Raw genomic sequence first — 19,675 nt, 5'->3', positions numbered from 1 at the left:
TCAGGAGAAGAATGGATAAACACAGAACTTCAAAAAGAGACAGAAAATACAGAAAAGTTCTAAGCAGAAATCACAGAGCTGAAGAGTACAGAAACGAAACTAAAAAAACACAGTAGAAGGGTTCAACAGCAGAATAGAGGAAGCAGAAGAAAGGATCAGTGAACCTGAAAACCAGGCAGAGGAACTTACCTGATCTGAGCAACAAAAAGAAACAGAAATGAAAAAAGAGTAAAGACAGTTAAAGGGACTTATGGGACAATATCAAGCAGACTAACATTTGCATTTTAGGAGAAGAAAGAGAGAAAGGGGCAGAAAACTTAAGTGAAGAAATAATGGCTGAAAACTTCCCTAAGCTGTGGAAAGAGACACCCAGATCCAGGAATCCCAGAGAGTTCCAAAGAAGATGAATCCAAAGAGACCCATACCAAGACACATTATAATTAAAATGCTGTAAGTTAAAGACAAGGGGAGATCTTAATAGCATCAAGAGAAAAACCACTTGCTACATACAAGGGAACTCCCTTAAGACTCTTTGATTTTTCAGCAGAAATTCTGCAGCCTAGAAAGACTAGCATGATATATTTGAAGTGCTGAAAGAAAAAAAATTTCCAAGAAAGAATACACTACATAGTGAAGTTATCATTCAGAATTAAAGAAGAGATAAAGAGTTTTCCAGAAAAGCAAGAGCTAAAGGAGTTGATCACTGCTAAACCAGCCTTACAAGAAATGTTAAAGGGACTTCTTCAAATTGAAAAGAAAGGGCACTAATTAGTGATAACTAATTAGTAACATATAAAAATATAACTCTCAATGGTAATGGTAAACATATAATAAGACAGTCGATTAATCACTTCTAAAGCTAGTATGAAGGTTAAAAAACAAAAGTAGTAAAAATGACTACAATAATTAGTTAAGGGTTACACATGATAAAAAGATGTAAAATGTCACATCAAAAACATAAAACACAGCAGGGGTAGACTAAAAATGTAGAGCTTCAGAAAGTGTCCAAACTTAATATCAACTTAAACTAGAATGTTATAATTTTGTTATATGTAAGCCTCATGGTAACCACCAAACAAAAACCCAGAGTAGATACACAAAAGATAAATGAGAAAGGAATCACGAAGCATACCACTAAAGAATATCATCAAATCACATAGGAAGAGAGCCTGAAAAGAAGAAAGGAACAGAGAAACCACAAAACAGCCAGAAAAAAATTAAAAAAAAGGTATGAAGTACATATTTATCAATAATTACTTTAAGTGAAAATGGACTAAAAGCTCCAATTAGAGTAGAAAACATAGAGTGGCTGAATAGATAAAATAAGAAAAAAATCCACAAGAGTCATCCATATGTGACCTCTAAGAGGCTCACTTCAGACTTAAGGACATACACAGACTGAAAATGAAGGCACAGAAAAAGATATTCCATGCAAATGGAAACCAAATGAAAGCTGGAGAAGCTATCCTTATATCACATTGGACAAAACAGACTATAAAACAAAGTCTGTAATAAGAGGCAAAGAAGGGCATTACATAATGATAAAGAGGTCAATCCACAAAAGGATATAACATTTGTAAATGTTTATACACCCAAAATAGGAGCACATAAATATATAAAGAAAAAATTAACAGACTTAAAGGAATTAAGTAGATGACAATGTAATAATAGTAGGAGACTTTGATACCCCACTTACATCAATGGACAGATCCTTCAGACCAAAAATCAGTTAAGGGAACACTGGCCTTAAATGACATGGTAGACCAGAGGGACTTAACATACATACAGAGCACGCCATCCAAACAGAACAGAATACACATTCTTTTCAAGTGCAAATGGAAAAATTCTCCGAGAGAGATCATGTATTAGGCCACAAAAGTGGTCTTAACAAATTTAAGAAGTCATATCAAGCATGTTTTCTGACCATGATGGTATGAAACGAGAAATCAATTAGAAAAAGAAAACTGGAAAATTCACAAATATGTGAAGATTAAACAACTGCTGAAAAACTAATGGGTCAAAAAAATTTTAAATAAAAATAAAAAATACCTCGAGACAAATAAAAATGGAAATACAACACACCAAAACTTATGCGATGCAGCAAAAGCAGTTCTAAGAGGCAAGTTCATAGAAATAAATGCCTATCCCAAGAAATGGGAAAAATCTAAAATAAACCACCTAACTTTACACTTCAAGGAACTAGAAAAAGAATAAACAAAGCCCAAAGTCAGTAGAAGGAAGAAAATAACAAAGACCGGAGCAGCAGTAAATGAAACCGAGACTAAAGTGACAAGAGAAAAATCAATGAAACGAAGAGCTGCTTCTTTGAAAAGATAAAGAAAATTGACAAATCTTTAGCTAGCTCACCAAGAAAAAGAGAAGGCTGAAATAAATAAAATCAGAAAAGAAAGAGGAGACGTTACAGCTGATACTACAAAAAATACAAAAGATAGTAAGAGACTACTATAAAAAATTATACACCAACAAATTGGACAACCTAGGATAAATGAATAAATTCCTAGAAACACACAACCTTACAAACCTGAAAAATGGAAGACATAGAAAATCTAAAAGACCAGTTACTAGTAAGGAGATTGAAACAGTAATTAAAATCCTCCCTACAAACAAAAGTCCAGGACCAAATGGCTTACTTGGGGAAATCTTCCAAATATGCAAAGAGGAACTAATACAAATCCTTCTCAAACTCTTCCAAAAGATAGAAGAGGAAGGAACACAGTCAAATTCATTTTAAAAGGCCAGCACTACCCTGATATCAAAACCAGACAAAGACACAAGAAAGAAAATTACAGGCCAATATCCCTAAAGAACATAGATGCAAAAATCTCAAGCCTATATTAGCAAACCAAATTGAACATCAGAAGGATCATACACCATGTTCAATTTATTCCAGGGATGCAAGGATGGTTCAACATTGGCAAATCAATCAATGTGATACACCACATTACCAAAATGAAGGATAAAAATCATACGATCATTTCAATAGACATAGAAAAAGCATATGACAAAATTCCACATCTGAGGGCAGCAAACTATGCTCCATGGGCCAAATTTGGCCTGCCACCTCTCTTTGGATAGCCTGCAAGGTTTTCACATTTTTGAAAGGTTGAAAAAAAATCAAAAGAAGAATATTCATTGACACATAAAAATTACACAAAATTCAAATTTTACTACTACCTATAACAATCTTGCTGGAACACAGCTACATTCATTCATTTATGTAGTATTGTCCATGGATGCTTTCACTTCATGCTCAATGGCAGAGCTGAGTAGTTGTGACAAAGACCATCAGTGTTGCTCCCATTGCTTTGCACTGCTGCTCAGTACAGCAAACTACAGTGACACATTTATATCTGGATAGTGTTTTTTAGTCCCTTGTATATCCTGATACTGTAAAATTTTTAATTTTTTATTAACCTGTCATGTCTAGTGTTGAGCTTTTAAGGCACAGAGCCATGCGGATGACTTTGTTGTTGTAATAAATGGCAAGTATTGTGCTAATCATGCAATAATATAACAGCGGTGGTAAATGTTGACATTATCATACCAAGAACTCATTACAATATTCCCAACTCAGAATTAAGTATTGATTATAAGAATTCAGGATATTTAAAATGAACTATTTTAGCACGGCAGAATTTCTTCCCAAAAATAAAAAAACAAAACAAAACAAAAATCAGGTTCCAACAAAAGTCAGTTTCTAAGTGGCTCATTGTTAGTAATGCAAGGAAAGCCATTTACCAATGGGGAGCTGCTTAAATTTTGTGTGCTTGCAATTGATGAAGAGATGTGTACAGAGAAACTAGACAAGACTATTAGCCTCCTGGGGCACCTCGGTGGCTCAGTCAGTTAAGCATCTGACTCTTGGTTTTGGCTCAGGTCTTGATCTCATGGATTGTGGGACTGAGCCCCAGATCTGGCTCTGCACTCAGCAGCGAGTCCGCTTGAAGATTCCATCCCTCTGCTCCTCCCCCCCTTGTGCATGTGCACGCTCTCTCTCTAATAAATAAATAGATCTTAAAAAAAAAAAAGACTATTAACCTTATGGTGAGAACAGCTGCTTGAATAGTTGAGGACATTCCCAGTAATATTAATAGGAAACTAAAAAACAAGACAAATTATTTCAAGCCACTATCCTTGGTTCTTGATTAGTTGGCAGATGTTACCAGTACTACTCCTTTGTTTATTCAAGAAGTCAGTGCTTTGTTTGACGTGACTGAGGTATTAGCCTTGATTAGTCTGCATGGAACAACTATAGGTGAGAATATTTTCAAAGAATTTGAGAAATTAATAGTACAACCTAAAGTGGAATCTGCTATGGTGGTCAAAGTGTGTGGAGCAAAAAAAGATATAATTTGACAAATTTACAAAGCTTGTGAAAATGTAGTGTTTAATGCCTATGGTTATTCATTGTATTATTCATCAGCAGTACTGTGTGGGAAATATTTGCATCTGGTAGATCAGACCTGATAGGTGTTAGACCTGATAGGTGTTACTGGATCAGTACTGTCAACAGTAAACTTCATTCACTCTCCTGGACTTACCCACTGCCATTTCTGTGAATTTCTTTTCAGAAACAGAAGCTGAAGACCCTGACCTGTACTATTACAAAGCAGCTCAATGGCTCAGCAGGGGTAAAGTTTTATAGTGATCTTTGAACTTAGGGCTGAGATTGAAATTTTTATGAATGAGAAGAATTTTCCTAGTAGTGAAAGGCTTTGGAAATTAGTTTTTACTGCAAATTTGATGTTTCTTAGTGAATTCAACCTAAATTACAAGGCAAAAAAAATGCTTACATGTAAAACTTTTGAAAGGTTCATTTTGAAACAGCTGACATTTAGTCACAAGAGTAACGTCGAACTGTTTTTACAGTTCTCATGCTGTCAAAAGTTAGAAGCAGCAAGGTCTTCATTCTTATACAAATTTGTAGCAGATATATTTTCTGAGCTCAAACTATAGTTCCAGTGATAGTTTACTGACCTCAATGCAAGTGCAAAGGAAATTTCCATATTTCAAGTTCCTTTGTGCAATCAAGGAGCTTCTGCCTAATCTTCAATTGGAAGTGATTAATCTGCAATGACATGCTAAAAACCAAACACCAAAGAATACTCTAACAAAATTCCACAAATGCCTTCAAAAAGGGGAATATGCTCAAATAAAATTATATCACTATTTGGCACTACCTAACTATGTGAAAAGATATTTTCAAAGATGATAAAATATATAAAATCTTATTACAGATCAGAACATTTTGCATTCAATTATGAACTTGGTACTCCAATTATGCAAAATGTTATTCCCCCAGAAGAATTCAATTCTTCTCATTACTAGACCTGCATTACATGAACTTGCACTCAATTATTACTATATATTAAATATCATCAATAAAAAATGAGTGGAAATTTGTTTTCTCTTTCATCATATAAGTACCTACATAATTTCCTCAATTTTGTTTCTCGACCTGCAAAGTTTACTATATGGTCCTTTACAGAAAAAGTCTGCTGATTCCTGATGTAAATTAGTGGTTTCCAATGCAGCTGTTCATCAAAATCTTATGTATTAAAAAATACAGAGCTGGTTCACCTGTAACAGGTGATTGATGCCCAGCTATGTTGGCACTGTTGTTCTATAATTACTCCATCCCTGATCCTATTTCCCATGAATCATCTTAGAGCTGCAACCCTTATTATCCTTAACTTCCAACAGGGAGAAAGAAAGGATTAATAAACAGAGAGTACTTACAATTTAATTAAGCAAGTCATTGGCAAAATTGGGTAAAACCTTTAGGATTTTTGAATCCTGATTATTGGTCAAATTAATTAAAATAAAATTGACAAGGGACACAGAGAAACAGTTTTGAAAAACCGAGTATAAAAGTAGAAGAAGAAAATATTCTCAACTTATACAGGGAACGTTCCTTTTGTATCTTTAAAGAACAGTAACAACTGACTTATTAATAAATTCATCTTACAAATATTTATTGCATACTTACTTGTATACGTCAAGCATGGTTCCAGGTGCCGGGAATACAGCGGTGAACAAGACAGACCAAAAGACCCGCCTTCACGGAGCTCACACATTAGTGGATGGACAACTATGTCTCTATAACACCCCTTCAAAATGGTCCAAAGATGTGAGGAAACAGCCTCAGAGTCCCCAGGACTTGGTTTGCCATCCTAGGAGAGGAGCTGACTGGTGCACGGGCAGCTTTTACAGCTCTGCTGGCAAGATGGTGCAGTCCCTGACGGAGGACTTCCGTCAACTATCTGGTTGAAGGCTAGGTTATCACCACCGAGTGACGGGGCCGGGCGGGGGGGAGTGTGCCTGTGCGGGGGAATGTCGATGAAGGAGTGGCCACATTCACTGGATCCCCCAGCTGGTTCAAGGTGACAAAAGCGGCCACGGACACGCAACATCAATTTTCTGCTAGCCCACTCACACTCCCCGTACAATACATTTCCTATTTCCTATACAGTCTCACTTTCAGACTGAGGGCTTAAAACTCAAACTTGGGTTAGGGTAAATAATGGTCCTCTTATGCTGAATATCATTTTTATCATTCCAGAGTCTTTATTATGGAGTGGGTAAAAGAGATGGCTATATTCACAGGGAATTCAGATTGGATTAGTAGACCAAGGAGAGATTTCTGTGGTAATTATCTCGGTTTTCCCAGACTTATTCATACCAAGATCCATGCAAGGTATCACAGTGTCCTGACTCCCATCACCCACAGGCTCCTGCTTACAATGTGACCATTTAGGGGGACATACAGTGCAACATATTATAGTACAAAGAAGGCACTGAAGCACCTGCAGCACAGCCCAGCGCCTTGCACATCGCAGTGAGCATAAGGTTAAAGGGGAAGGAAGAGTGAAGAAAGAAGAAACAGACTGTACTGCTACCTGCTGCTGATTCCAAGTCAATCACGCCTACTGCTGATTTATAAAATTATCTTCTAAAACTCCCTCTTTTCCTTCAAAACACTCAGCAAATTAAAAAGAAAATAATATCTCATCTGGCTAGAAGTTGGGGTCTTTGCCTTTGTATTAACTTTGTTTCAAGAATAAAAACTTTTGCTAAAAAAAGGCTCCATGAAGGAGGAGAAGTGACTCACCACTTAGTTGCGGGGCTGCAGCCAGGCGGCTGGGCTTCAGGATGAACTGGCACTGCATCTCTCGGGGCAGCTGTTCCATGAGGAAGGACTCCTGGAGGGTGGAAGGCATACTGGTGTCCTTTGATCCCTGTGCCAGGAGCAGAGTGTCTCGAAGATGGCTCATTTTAATTCCATAGGGATATTCATGCCCTACACAGAGAAAAATCTAAATGTAGACTTTGGGCTGACTGGCGCTGTGAGCATGTGTGCTACATACTAGAATACACTGCAATTTGCTCCTGGGACTTTGGGAATAAAGAATCCTTTTGTTGACTGATCACTGTGCATGCTCCTACACCTGGAGACCACTGCATGATGCAGGTGGCCCTATCAAAGTAGTTTTAAGCAGGTGGTGGGGGAGGGGGTGCAGAAAAAAGCAAAAAGAAAAAAAATCTTTAAAGAATATCTTCTTTGGAATGCACAGATTAGTTTGTGAGTTGCAGGATGTTGACTTTTCCTATGTTTGCATCCAGGACTATTTAAAGGTACTCTAGTTCTCCTTTGACACTAACTACATCTGTAAATCTTCAGCAAATCCTTGACATCTCTCAGCCTTAAATCTATGGTTTAAAATATTTACCCTACTTATCACACAGTGATAAGAATCAAGTAAGTGACCTTTAATGGTTAATATAATTTAAATAGTAAGGGCAAAAAGCTATCTATGTATTTCAAGCATCACTATTATTGAACACAAGATGTCCGTCTGAAAAAGACATTTCATTACTTATTAGTTAGATCATCAGAGTTACTCCAGAGCATCAGGACTAGTTGGTTTGATTTATGCTTCCCTCCCACTGCTGCCCTCTGAGGGTGGTGTTCACAGGCAATAATCAGAAGGAAGACTGCAGGGCACTGGAAACACAGAAATAGGATTCAAAATGTAATCTGCAAACTAGAAAAATTAAACCCTGGACATCTGACTGCAACATGACTTTTTGCTCTTTAGTATTTTCAGTGATTGCATTTTCTTAACTTAAACCTTCAAGTACCACTGTGTTGTAGATTTGCTTTTTTTCTTTTAAGTACAGAGTAAGTTCTCTTCTATTCCTAATCTATCACTGAATGTAACCCTGCCAACTCTTCCTTTTCCTTTCCACCTGACGTGGGTACACAGTATCAACGTTCCAACAATATCGAGCATTATAGCTGCTTCCAGGGATTAAGGCCCCCCCCCCCCAAAAAAAAGCCAGCAGCTAAACTACAACTGAAGTTTCCAAGGCACACTGAAATATGCAATAGAGAATTGCTGCTAAATCAGGTCCCATGGTTACTTTCTTTTTTTAGTGAGTTAGCAATGAAGCTTGAAGCTGTTTTAAGCCCGAAAGCTACCACCTAAATAGTTTTAATTAACGTTTTATGAAAACAATTATTTTAACTAAGTATTTTTCATCACAACTTGGTTGCTCACTGATTTTGACAAAAATGACAGCATTAAAAAAGAAACCAGAAATGCAGTGAATTTTGGCCTCAGCTATGTACATGACAGCTTACTTTAAGTCTGAGAATATATATTTTACAGAAAGGTTTGGTCTTAGATTATTCAGATCACTTGAAACACTCTGAATTACACAGCAGTGATCTCCCAGGTAAATGAAAGGGTTACATGAGATAATGCATATAATATGCTCTGCACAGTATGGGGCAGATAGTGAGCATTTAAAAATTATTAGTGGAAATCATCATCTTCATCATTATTATTGTCATCATCTCAAGATCTGCTACAGATACTGTCCCTTATTTTAATTGCTCTATTTCTGTTAACCACACGCAGTGACCTTACTGATCAAGATGTATTTTTTAGCTGAATAATTTAAACAAGGTGAAATGTAATCTTTTTACCAATAATTCCTCAGAACAAATGCTGGAAAATCTGTCTAGAGAAATAGCAAAGTCCCGAAATAGTAACTACCTGATAAGTCAGTGAATATTTTTAGGACTCTAAATGGGTTAATCTCATTTTCATTATGATGCCTAGGGCAGGTTTTGAATACGCATTGATCAATTAAGAGGCATGACTGGATTACAGATAGTCTTCCAAAGAGGCAGTGTAGTAGGGAGGAAAGGGAACAGGAAATTCAAGAATTGAATGTGAAAAATAAATGTATAGGGAAAAGGAATACCAATACATATTGGTTTCTTATACAAAAAAATTTAAAAAGGGGCAAAATGAAGGGAGGGAAATCAGAGGGAGAGATGAACCATGAGAGACTATGGACTCTGAGAAACAAACAGGGTTTTAGAGGGGAGGGGGGGTGGGGGGATGGGTTAGCCTGGTGATGGGTATTAAAGAGGGCACGTTCTGCGTGGAGCACTGGGTGTTATATGAAAACAACGGATCGTGGATCACCACATCAAAACTAATGATGTATTGTACGGTGACATAACATAATAAAATTTAAAAAAAAAAGAAGATAGCAGGAAGGGAAAAATGAAGGGGGGGGGAATCGGAGGGGGAGACGAACCATGAGAGACTATGGACTCTGAGAAACAAACTGAGGTTCTAGAGGGGAGGGGGGTGGGGGGATGGGTTAGCCTGGTGATGGGTATTAAAGAGGGCACGTTCTGTGTGGAGCACTGGGTGTTATACGCAAACAATGAATCATGGAATACTACAACAAAAACTAATGATGTAATGTATGGTGATTAACACAACATAATAAAAAAAGGGGAAAAAAAAGGAAAAATTTAAAAAGGTTTGCAAAATAGCTCTGTTTGTAAAGTGAAAAAATAGAAACGGAAATTTATATTGCTCTTCTCAACTAACGGTACCATTAGCTGCTTGAGTCAAGAGACAGTATTTGTCTAACACTTAGGAAATGGTTGATAGCTAAGTATTGAATGAATAAATAGATATATGAGATTTAATATTTGATGGTGCTTACATTTAGGACCACATGATCAATTCTCTGAGACATTTAGAATCATAATTAAAATACAATCCCATCTTAGAGTTTTGAAGAAACTTACCAATAAGTGGGTATGGTGCTTCTTCTTTGCCAGAATTGACCCATAACTGGTAATCTCTCTCAGAGCCCTGGGGGATAAAAGAAGTAATAATAATTCTTTCATGTTTGGTAACTGAATAAGGACACATTTTTTTTTTTTTGGCATTTTTACGTTTTGAAAAAAGTGGGGACTATATAAATGTTATTCACGTTCATGGGGGTGGATACAGTTTTTGAAGATGGCAATGCTAATTGCTACAACCTATATTCCCCTTTCTCATCCCTAGCAGAGGACTTAGGAGTCCTGCCCTTTTCCGCTAGTGATGATGAGGGATCCAAGACTGCAATGGAAGCAGGCCCTCACAATTATGGGTAGCCCACAGAACTCAAAATTATAGGTCTCTTTACAAAGCAAAAAGAAATGTCCTGGTTTTCTACAAGATTACTCTCTTCTTTAGAGTCCTGACTTCTGCTATGTCTCTGGATTTCTCAGAGATTACTGGACTTAAATCTCCAACAAGTCCCTGCAAAGACATCCTTGTTATCCAGGAAGCAAAACCAGTGCTGTGTCTGTGATGAAAAGGTAAAATCTCAGAGGCTGATTATTGCTCAGCTATTTCTGAGCAGGAGGAGAATGACCAAGAGAGTCTGAGGAGATAGGTAGCTGGCACAGTCCACATGGGTTTTATTTTGGGCAAGTCCAGTCCTGGGAACAGAAAGGACAAGAGTTCTGTCTAGAGAACAGGCCACAGAAAGTACTGAAACTGTTCACTAGCAGAATTACAGCCCGGCATACTAAGAATCTTACTTGAAAGAAATAATACTAAATTATGGAGACTTTGCTGCATCCTCTAGGAGAGGATAAGGTAAAAATGTTTTAGATGAGGCTAGAAGAGATTGGCAATAGTCAATATTCCTGCCTTTATTTATTTGTTTTTTTGTTAAAAATCATTGTCCTGATCTTATAATGGAAGGTCCTGGCTGTGGAGAATAGCTGCTGGTGCCCTCCTCTACTGTTTGTCACTTCCCTCCCCGTCCTCTACCCAAAACACTTTATTGCAAATAGGGAGAGCAAGCAATCTAATGAAAATGCTCTTTTTTTTTGTAGTGTCTGAAAACATGTAATAATCCCTTAGAACAGAACAGTATAACCAAATAGTCTCAATTCTTAATTATAATGAATAGAAATATTTTTGGTCTCAGGAGATGGATCACTTTTTTCAAAGGAAAAGCATAAATGAGTCATGTCATTAATTAATCTTCCTTCCTTTTCCTTAAACTACACACTTTCTTTAAACACATAAGCTTAGCAATCAATGCAGAAGTGCCTGTTTTACCCAGTGTATATAAATCTAATTATAGCTTAAATATATTATTAAATTTAACTAAAAGAAATCAGATTTCTAAAAAAAAAAAAATCAGATTTCTTACCCTAAAGTCTGATTTCTCTGAGTGCTTAAGGGCTTATGATAGCACAATGCATAAGTAAATCTAAATATAACTTATCAGACTATGGCATATCTAAAACATTTGACATGTTACATCTAATAGTAACACTGTGCTTTCATATTTATAGAGAATCTGACTTAAGAAATCGTGTTATTCAAGTGCTTCCTTTAGTTTCCAACCTTCTGAAAGTCACTCCTTTAATACAAGACCCACCATGTGGTGTTTATGTACTGGTAGGGAGGAGATGAGGGGAATTTTCCAACGTTCTCCCTACCTCATCCTCAAACATGCCAATCTTCTCCATTAATAAAATATCAAACACTTACCTTTGCCCCACGAAACAGAAAGAAGCAGAAGCTAAGTGCAAAACTGGGGAACATGTGGTATGCACACTAAAGCTCTTTAACTCCATGATCTAATTCAAAACTTGTTTTTTAATTTACCAATTCATTAGAGGTACCAGCCATCTCATCTTCTGGATCTACAGCCAGGGAATATGGATTCTAGCTATGTGTTCTTCATGTATAAATTCTACTATAGAGCAAATCCTTCAGAATTCATCATCCTAAGACTGATGGACTCTTGGGATAATAGGAGAATTAGGTAAAGGAGAAGAATCAGAAAAGGAGACAGGAAAGAACAGTCATTGAGTGACAAGTGGGAAGGAGGTCAGAACTTTCTCATCACAATCTTACACCAAGAAACCCCTCCATCTGTATATGTATATAGCATATACAATACAAATACATATTATCATTCTAAAATGATAGCCTTATCTTATTATGCTTTCCAGTTCACATAGGTCTTACAGTGTAAGTAGAATAGCATCTAATATAAAAGCTTTACTGTCCTTATTTTCTCCATTTTTGGGAATAAAACATGAATTTGGTATTATTTAGTAATAAGCTGTCTTATGATGAAAGGGATAATATTTATATGACTCTAAAGTATCAAAGTTTGTTTTTAATTAAGAGTATCTAGTAGAGTAACTTACAGTTATCCCTAGCATGGGTAGTGACATGTTGATAACTTCATTTGCTGTATCTGAATTCGTTACTGTTATAGTTTTAGACTGCAGAAAAAAAAAAGAAATAAGAAATATAGTTATAAATAAAGGGCATTAATTCAGGTGAAAAAATAATTATTATGAAATGAGTACCCAAAGGCAAATTTTGATTTCAAGTGTTAACAGGCAAATGACTTAAGTAGAACAAACCCTTGATGATAATTTACTTTCATTCCATTATATCTTATGCCTTTTGATAAAACATCTATAAAACCTCTTAATATAAAGGACATGTAGCTCACAAAATATAAGACCTTCAGCAAGAATTCTAGAAAAAGAATAACTACATACGAGAGGGAGTACATGGACTACCCTCCCAAACCACCCCCTCCCCAAATCTAGTGAAGTTGGTGCTCTGTATCATCTCCGTAATTGTATTTCTGTAACGCAAAGTGTGATAAAACAGGGAGCGCACGCACTGGATCACTTTCTCCTTGTTCCTGAGCACTGTTTTCACAGTGTGGGTTTCACAGTCCTTTCTTTGCATGGTAAGAAGTTGAGTTAAAATCAGAATAGAAACTGGCTACAAAAAGACATTTAAAATTTAGAATTTTTAAAAACCACTATTTATTGAGCACTATGTCAAACACTGTGGCTTCTGAGATTTTCAGTGTTGAAATCTGCAGACACCTTAAAACCAGTGAGTCTGGCAAACAGGACTGAAAATTTTAGAAAGCTCAATTCTGTTGCCAACTCTGCTATTGAATAGCTCTCTGATAGTTCTGTGCTAAACTACAGTTAGAAATCACTACTTAAGGGGCGCCTGGGTGGCTCAGTCATTAAGCATCTGCCTTCGGCTCGGGTCATGATCCCAGGGTCCTGGGGTCGAGCCCCACGTCGAGCCCTGCGTCGGGCTCCCTGTTCAGTGGGAAGCTTGCTTCTCCCTCTCCCACTCCCCCTGCTTGTGTTCCCTCTCTTGCTCTCTCTGTCAAATAAATAAACAAAAATCTTAAAAAAAAATTACTACTTAAAAATAGTTTGCAGCAGGGCGCCTGGGTGGCTCAGTTGTTAAGCGTCTGCCTTCGGCTCAGGTCATGATCCTAGGGTCCTGGGATCGAGTCCCACATCGGGCTCCCTGCTCGGCGGGAAGCCTGCTTCTCCCTTTCCCACTCTCCCTGCTTGTGTTCCTGTTCCCGCCATCTCTCTCTCTGTCAAATAAATAAAATCTTTAAAAAAAAAAAGTTTGCAGCAAATAGAAAAGGGATTAACAAGATTTTGAGATATCTATATAGAGTTCACTGAATTCTAAGACCTTTAAATGTGAGACAATGCTACGCTATCAAAAAAGAAATATTTACTATGCACATAGGTTTTATAATTATCAGATGAATCAGCAATTAGGGCTGTGTCCCTGATAGGGCTTAAATGGTATAAATAAGTATAGGCAGACACAAAATGATATAAAAACAAAAATGATGTAAGAATAGCATTAAGTTAAATCCACTGACCATTCACCACTTATCTTTCCATTAGAGTACCTTTTTTTCTTCTATGAGACGATTATTTGACATGACAGATTGCCTCTTAAAGTTGTTTGCTAATTGATTTCAAATTGTGCTCTTGAGCTCCAAAGATTATGCACAAGTCTCTCAGAAGCCAACAGGCAGGGCTTAGAGCACCCATACCAGGGTCCGTCTTCCACCAGACTGGTACAGATGTTTTATACACTGGGCTTTAACCTGAGATATAATTTTGTGACAGGCATCTGCTTTTTTTTTTTTTTTAAGTCTGAAAACCTATCCTTAAACTAAATTTTAAAGAAATTCTCTCATGAAGTCTTTTGTAAAATGAAGAAACTTTCCTGTAATACTAATAGTATCTCCTAATGTACCAGGATTCTAAGATAACATACAGTCAAAACAGTAATCATAGGTGTGTGTTTTCCTTGCATGCCTCTCTGGTAGACAAAACAAATGAATTTCAGCAGATAGTCCTCTTTGGCTAGTAAACAAATAAAGCAAACAGGCAAAAATGAAAATGTGGCTTATTCCCCCCCCCCCATGTTAGCAGAATTCACTGACAGGCTGTATATAACTAAAGGCCAAGGATAATGAATGCTTTCCATACATATATTCCTATTTTGGGGGGAAATCACTCTTTCTGGAAGAAGGGCTCCTTGAAAGGAGACTCTTCTCATGATGTAACTTCAGAGAGCTAAGGACAGTGTGTCATATCATTGTTGAATTAACCAGGGTACTAGTGATAACAGAGCACCCAACCTGACCACATCTCTTGTCTTCTCTTCCAAAGAGAATGGAACTCTGGGCCTTTCTCAAGCACACACTTTCCATACACTGAAAATCTCAAAAAAAAATTCAAGGGATTTTCCATGAAAATCCTAATTATAACCAATTGCCACAACAACTGAATCAAAGCTGGCAGAAAAATAGCAGTGGGTTTTTGTTTGTTTGTTTTTTGCTACTTTGCTACAGTAGATCTTTGTAGTTTCACACCATAAAAATTTGAGTATTTCCCTCAAGCAGTGACATCTGGCACTCATGTCAGAACATTTGCATAACTTTTGCTTTTGGCCAAAACGTAACTGTTTTGTACTACATCTTTTTCCATGTGATCCAGGGCTGTTGTGAAGTGTGGTAATGCACAGTATCATAAAAATATCCGTAAGTTCCCATTTTGTTCATCATTGATAACATCTTGGCATTTGTTCTACATTTCCGGTCATCAAATTATACATAATAACTAGGGCTAAATAGGCTTAATTTTTATTTGACCAATATGATAAAAACTGTGAGGAAGAAATATGCTGATCCCTTAAAAACGTCATCTCTCCTAGCTCATCCATTATTAAACCAAGGGATTCAATCCCTAAAAACTCAGAGAATGAAGAACTATCTTAAACCATCTTCTACTTAAGAAGTGACAAGTTGGAAAAAATTGCTTACTACTAATAGGAAATACATCCTTGTGAAAATGGCTTTACTACAAGCCTCTGCAGCTGCTATTGAAAGGGTCCAGAGAAACATTAATGCCAGAGGGAGGAAAGAGACATCTGACAAGCGAATATTCTTTCTAAGTGTTAATATGAAATACTGTAGTTAATGTGAATTTCTCTTGCTTCATTTTCTCTAGGGTTTACTTTTCACATATACAAAGACATACATAGACACAGGAAAATGCATTTTCCCACGTATTTCTAAATGCCTGCCTTCCATAGCACATCCACAGTCTGTCTGTCTGCCTGCCTGTGTCTTTTCATCCATGGAGCTCTGCTTTATGCAGGGACTTGGAATTTAATTTTCTGGCTTAGAAACACTTACATAGGCACAATTCCCAATGTCCTTGGCGAAGATTTTGAGGGGAATGGTCTTCGGGTAGTCCTTCTCTTTCTCTAGATTGATGTATCTAATCAAATGCAACAACAACCCAAAACAACACTGAGTCAGATGGATTTCGCTAATGGCTTATTTTAAAATCAATCTATTTTGCTAATATCTTCAATATACTTATATGCTATGTTTTAAAAGACAGATGGAAAGACTCAGCAAAATCTGATTACATTATGGGTTGGAAGAGAATTAAATTCTCAGGACATCAGGTATGGGCACGGAAACTATTTCAAGTGAGATCTATTTCAAGTGAGGTTTGAGCAGCACAGTCAGGTTTAGGCACCTCTGGGTGGCGTTTTGTCTTCCAAGCTTTCCTCCCTTCCCTGGACAGGCCTGGAATCCTACTGACAAGTACAGGAGCATGTATCATACTTTACTACACCAAACCAAGACAGTGGACTTTTACTTCTCATTTAGCTCTCGGGTAGAGTGTAAATCTTCCCTTAGGATGGTAGCCAGGGGAGGAAGGAGGGAAGGGTTATGGAAATAAGAGAGAAACCTAAATTGACCATTTAGTCTGTATGCTCAAAGGTGAGGATAATTGATTTTTGAGGTGTTCAGCAGAAAACCTTCCATATATGGAAACTTAGTACAAGCTCTGAGAAAACTGTTCACTCCAAATGGTAGGTTGGAGACGTGGAAATGGGAGAGATTATTGACTAATTTTTGTCTAGAGTGATCTAACCAGACCTCAATGTTCTCTTTCCTAGAAAGTAAGGAATACATGTACTGAAGAGAACACTGTTTACAGTAAGTAGTAGCTAGCGTACAGTTCAAACAATAGTTTATTTTGAGGATAAATGAGTAATTTCTACTAAGGAAAAGGGGAATAGTCTGGGGCACATCTCTGCATAGAAGAATTTAATTCTTTTAACTACAGGTTGAAGATTAAGAATATGTTATACTGAAAAAAAAAATACCTCTGAAGGAGAGAGAGCCATTTGTCCTTTTGTTCTGGAGAACTACAATCAAAGAAAACAGGAGATAAAAATTAAACACATAACACATTTATGCTAACATATCTGAGATTGTCAGTCCAGATAAAATATCAACAGCCTGTTACAGAAGGAGCGGCTCACCACGGCAACTCTGGCCTAACTGCGCTCTGGAGAATCCTCAAATGGAAAATCTCCATCAGGAAAAACTATACAGTCAAGTACGGTTCTATTAAAACCTCCTGAATGGATCCAAGACAGGGCCATTTTCTTACCTTATGGCTCTTTTACAAGTATAACTCTTACAGTGGAATGAGTATTTGATCTGGAATCTAAACACCTGGTTCCAAAAACATATCCAAGCTACCTGATCATGAGTGAATCACTTCATATCTCTAAGCTTGTTTCCACATCTGTAAAACCGGGCTAATTGTCTCAGAGTGTTTTTGTAGCTTTAAATGCCATACAAACAGAACGTATGCTCAATTTGAGATTAGAGATTAAAAAGAAATTTGGCATGTTGATGGAAATATCTTGGCCCAGAAACCAGTTTCCTATTGGAAAAAGAAATATTTATACATATAGCAGGGATTTTAATTTAGTGAATTAGTTCAGAGAAAACCTATTCTTAATTACTACAATCTTCTAAGATCAATTCATTTACAACTAAATCACTAATTCTTCTGAAAGTCACTGCTATGTTTAATTCTTAAACTTGAAAATAATTCAGTGTTTATTTCTATATGGTCCTGTTACTCACTAGCTTTTATACCATATTTCTATCTTAACAAAGCTGGAAACCCTTGTTATTTTCTTGTTCCAGAAAAATACACTTAACAAGTATTTGTAATTTGTTTCTAAGTCTGTTGCTTAGCAATTTTCTCCATACACAACTCCCAGCATTGGGCATCCGAAAGTACACATCTCTTTTATTTATCATCCAATTTTCATCTTCCATAGTTCCTTACAAACTTTTAATGTATTCACCCTTCTGAAACAGAGATTTTCTAGGTTCATTTGGGTCAAATCTTGGATTTATTTAGCAAAAAACGGTGTAGAAAAATTGGTGAGTTTTCTTTGGACCTGTGAACTTTTTTCAAAGCAGCTAAAGAAAATTACCCCTTTAAAACACTTAGTATTTTTTTTAACTTTTTATTGACATGTTAGATACATAGAAAAAAATTGTATAATGCTTAAGTGGACAGCCTGAACATTTTTCACAAACTGAACACACCCACGTGACTAAAACTCAGATTACAAAATAGAAAATCACCTTGGGAGGACTGCTTACACTCCTTTTCAGGTACTAGTTCCCACTCTCCTGACTTCCAACAGCACAGGATAGTTATGTTTACTTTATTATAAATGTAACCAGGCAATATGTACTATTCTGTGTCTGGCTTCTTTCATTCAACACTATGTTTATGACACTTCTCCGTATTACGGCATGTTCATTCTCATTGCTGTATAGTCTTCTATTGTTTGAATACACAGCATGCATTACTTCAAAAATAATTTATGAAGTGTGTCAGGTTAACACACTGAGATTGATTTATGTAGTCTTCTTGTGTTTTCACCTTTCTACTACTCTGTGCAAGAAGAATCTAGAACTTCTCTTTCTTCAGTGATTCTTAAGGCATTTTTACCAAACTAAAAACAAAAGTTCTCCAGAATCAAGGTGATCTCAGTTTCATTAACACCTAAGCTCATTTGTAAGAGCAAGAAGAGGAGAACGCAGTATATCTTAGAGAAAGAGAAAAGGCAAGGCAGATTGGAAAGAGGCCCTCAAATTTGGGAGGGGACAGAGTCTGTTATCCCTGGGAGTGAGCAGGGAACCATATGTTGCTCAGTTGAGATGCCTCAGGAAACAGAAAGACCCCACAAGGAATGACTGTAAGCAGCAACCTGGGAGGCCAGTTCCTGAGTTTTTAGGTCAGCAATGATACCTGCACCCCACGTGTGGCAAGGAGTCAGAGTAGCTCTGAACATAAAGGACACAGAAAGAGATAATGTCAGCGGTGACCACAACAGACTGAAGGTCACAATCTGCCACCTATTTGGAAGACATCGCAGAAATCTGCTGGCACAATGGAGGCTCAAGGTGGGTTTTCATTTGATCTATAAACAGGCTTTTCTTGCCTTCCTGAGTTTGTAGACTAAGATTCACACTAGGTACTTAAGTTAAAATATCGTTCTTCTGATTCCTCTTATAGACAGATCCTTGTCAGAGTTCAGTACTTCCTGTGTATTTGAACAGTGTTCTCATTTTACTGTGTCATTTTCTGTAATATCAAGGTGCCGTGCCTGCTCTTCAGGCAGATACAGATCCTAGGTTTGAGAATCAGGGTACAAGATACATGAAACTCCTGGCCATTTTTGAGATGTGACGATCTACTCCATGTCCTAAGGGAAAGCATGAGATGTTCACATTTATTATTTGCTCTTCCTCTAACTTGACACAATTGGGAATTCCTCAGATTCTGACAGTTGTCAGTCTTAGATTTCAAAGCTATTAGTCTTTACATTTTGGGTTTCTTTATAGATACTGTAGTGACTGGCTAGGAGAACCTCCTTCCTGATCTGCTAGCCTGATGGCATTTTAAACTGATCATGACCTAGATTTTTCTTAATATTGACGGATACGTACCATTTCTGATGTTCTTCAACCCTTCCTAAAAATCCAAGCTTCCTGCTGATACAATTTTGCTTCTCGCTGAAAAACTTCTGTTTCCTTTTTTTTTTTTTTTTTGGTAGCAAAG

The 19,675-nt window shown here is 37.0% G+C and overlaps 1 protein-coding gene across 1 annotated transcript in view; it reads right to left on the bottom strand.

Moving 5' to 3' along the window:
• Positions 1-19,675, bottom strand: part of ARHGAP20 (Rho GTPase activating protein 20) — a 139,169-nt gene that overhangs the window by 20,462 nt on the left and 99,032 nt on the right. Inside the window, exons 5-9 of the mRNA XM_028105722.2 lie at positions 16,902-16,943; positions 15,913-15,997; positions 12,563-12,640; positions 10,142-10,208; positions 7,133-7,321 (exon numbers count right to left, since the gene is read on the bottom strand). Of these exons, the coding sequence (XP_027961523.1) occupies positions 7,133-7,321; positions 10,142-10,208; positions 12,563-12,640; positions 15,913-15,997; positions 16,902-16,943 (461 nt within the window). The remainder of the gene's footprint in view (positions 1-7,132; positions 7,322-10,141; positions 10,209-12,562; positions 12,641-15,912; positions 15,998-16,901; positions 16,944-19,675) is intronic.

The sequence above is a fragment of the Eumetopias jubatus genome, unplaced genomic scaffold (assembly GCF_037043125.1).
Source record: "Eumetopias jubatus isolate StellerSeaLion01/CBP00866 unplaced genomic scaffold, mEumJub1_p1.0 scaffold_13, whole genome shotgun sequence".
NCBI lineage: Eukaryota > Metazoa > Chordata > Mammalia > Carnivora > Otariidae > Eumetopias > Eumetopias jubatus.
The sequence above is the reverse complement of the archived record's forward strand: the minus strand, read 5'-3'. Positions and strand labels throughout refer to the sequence as shown.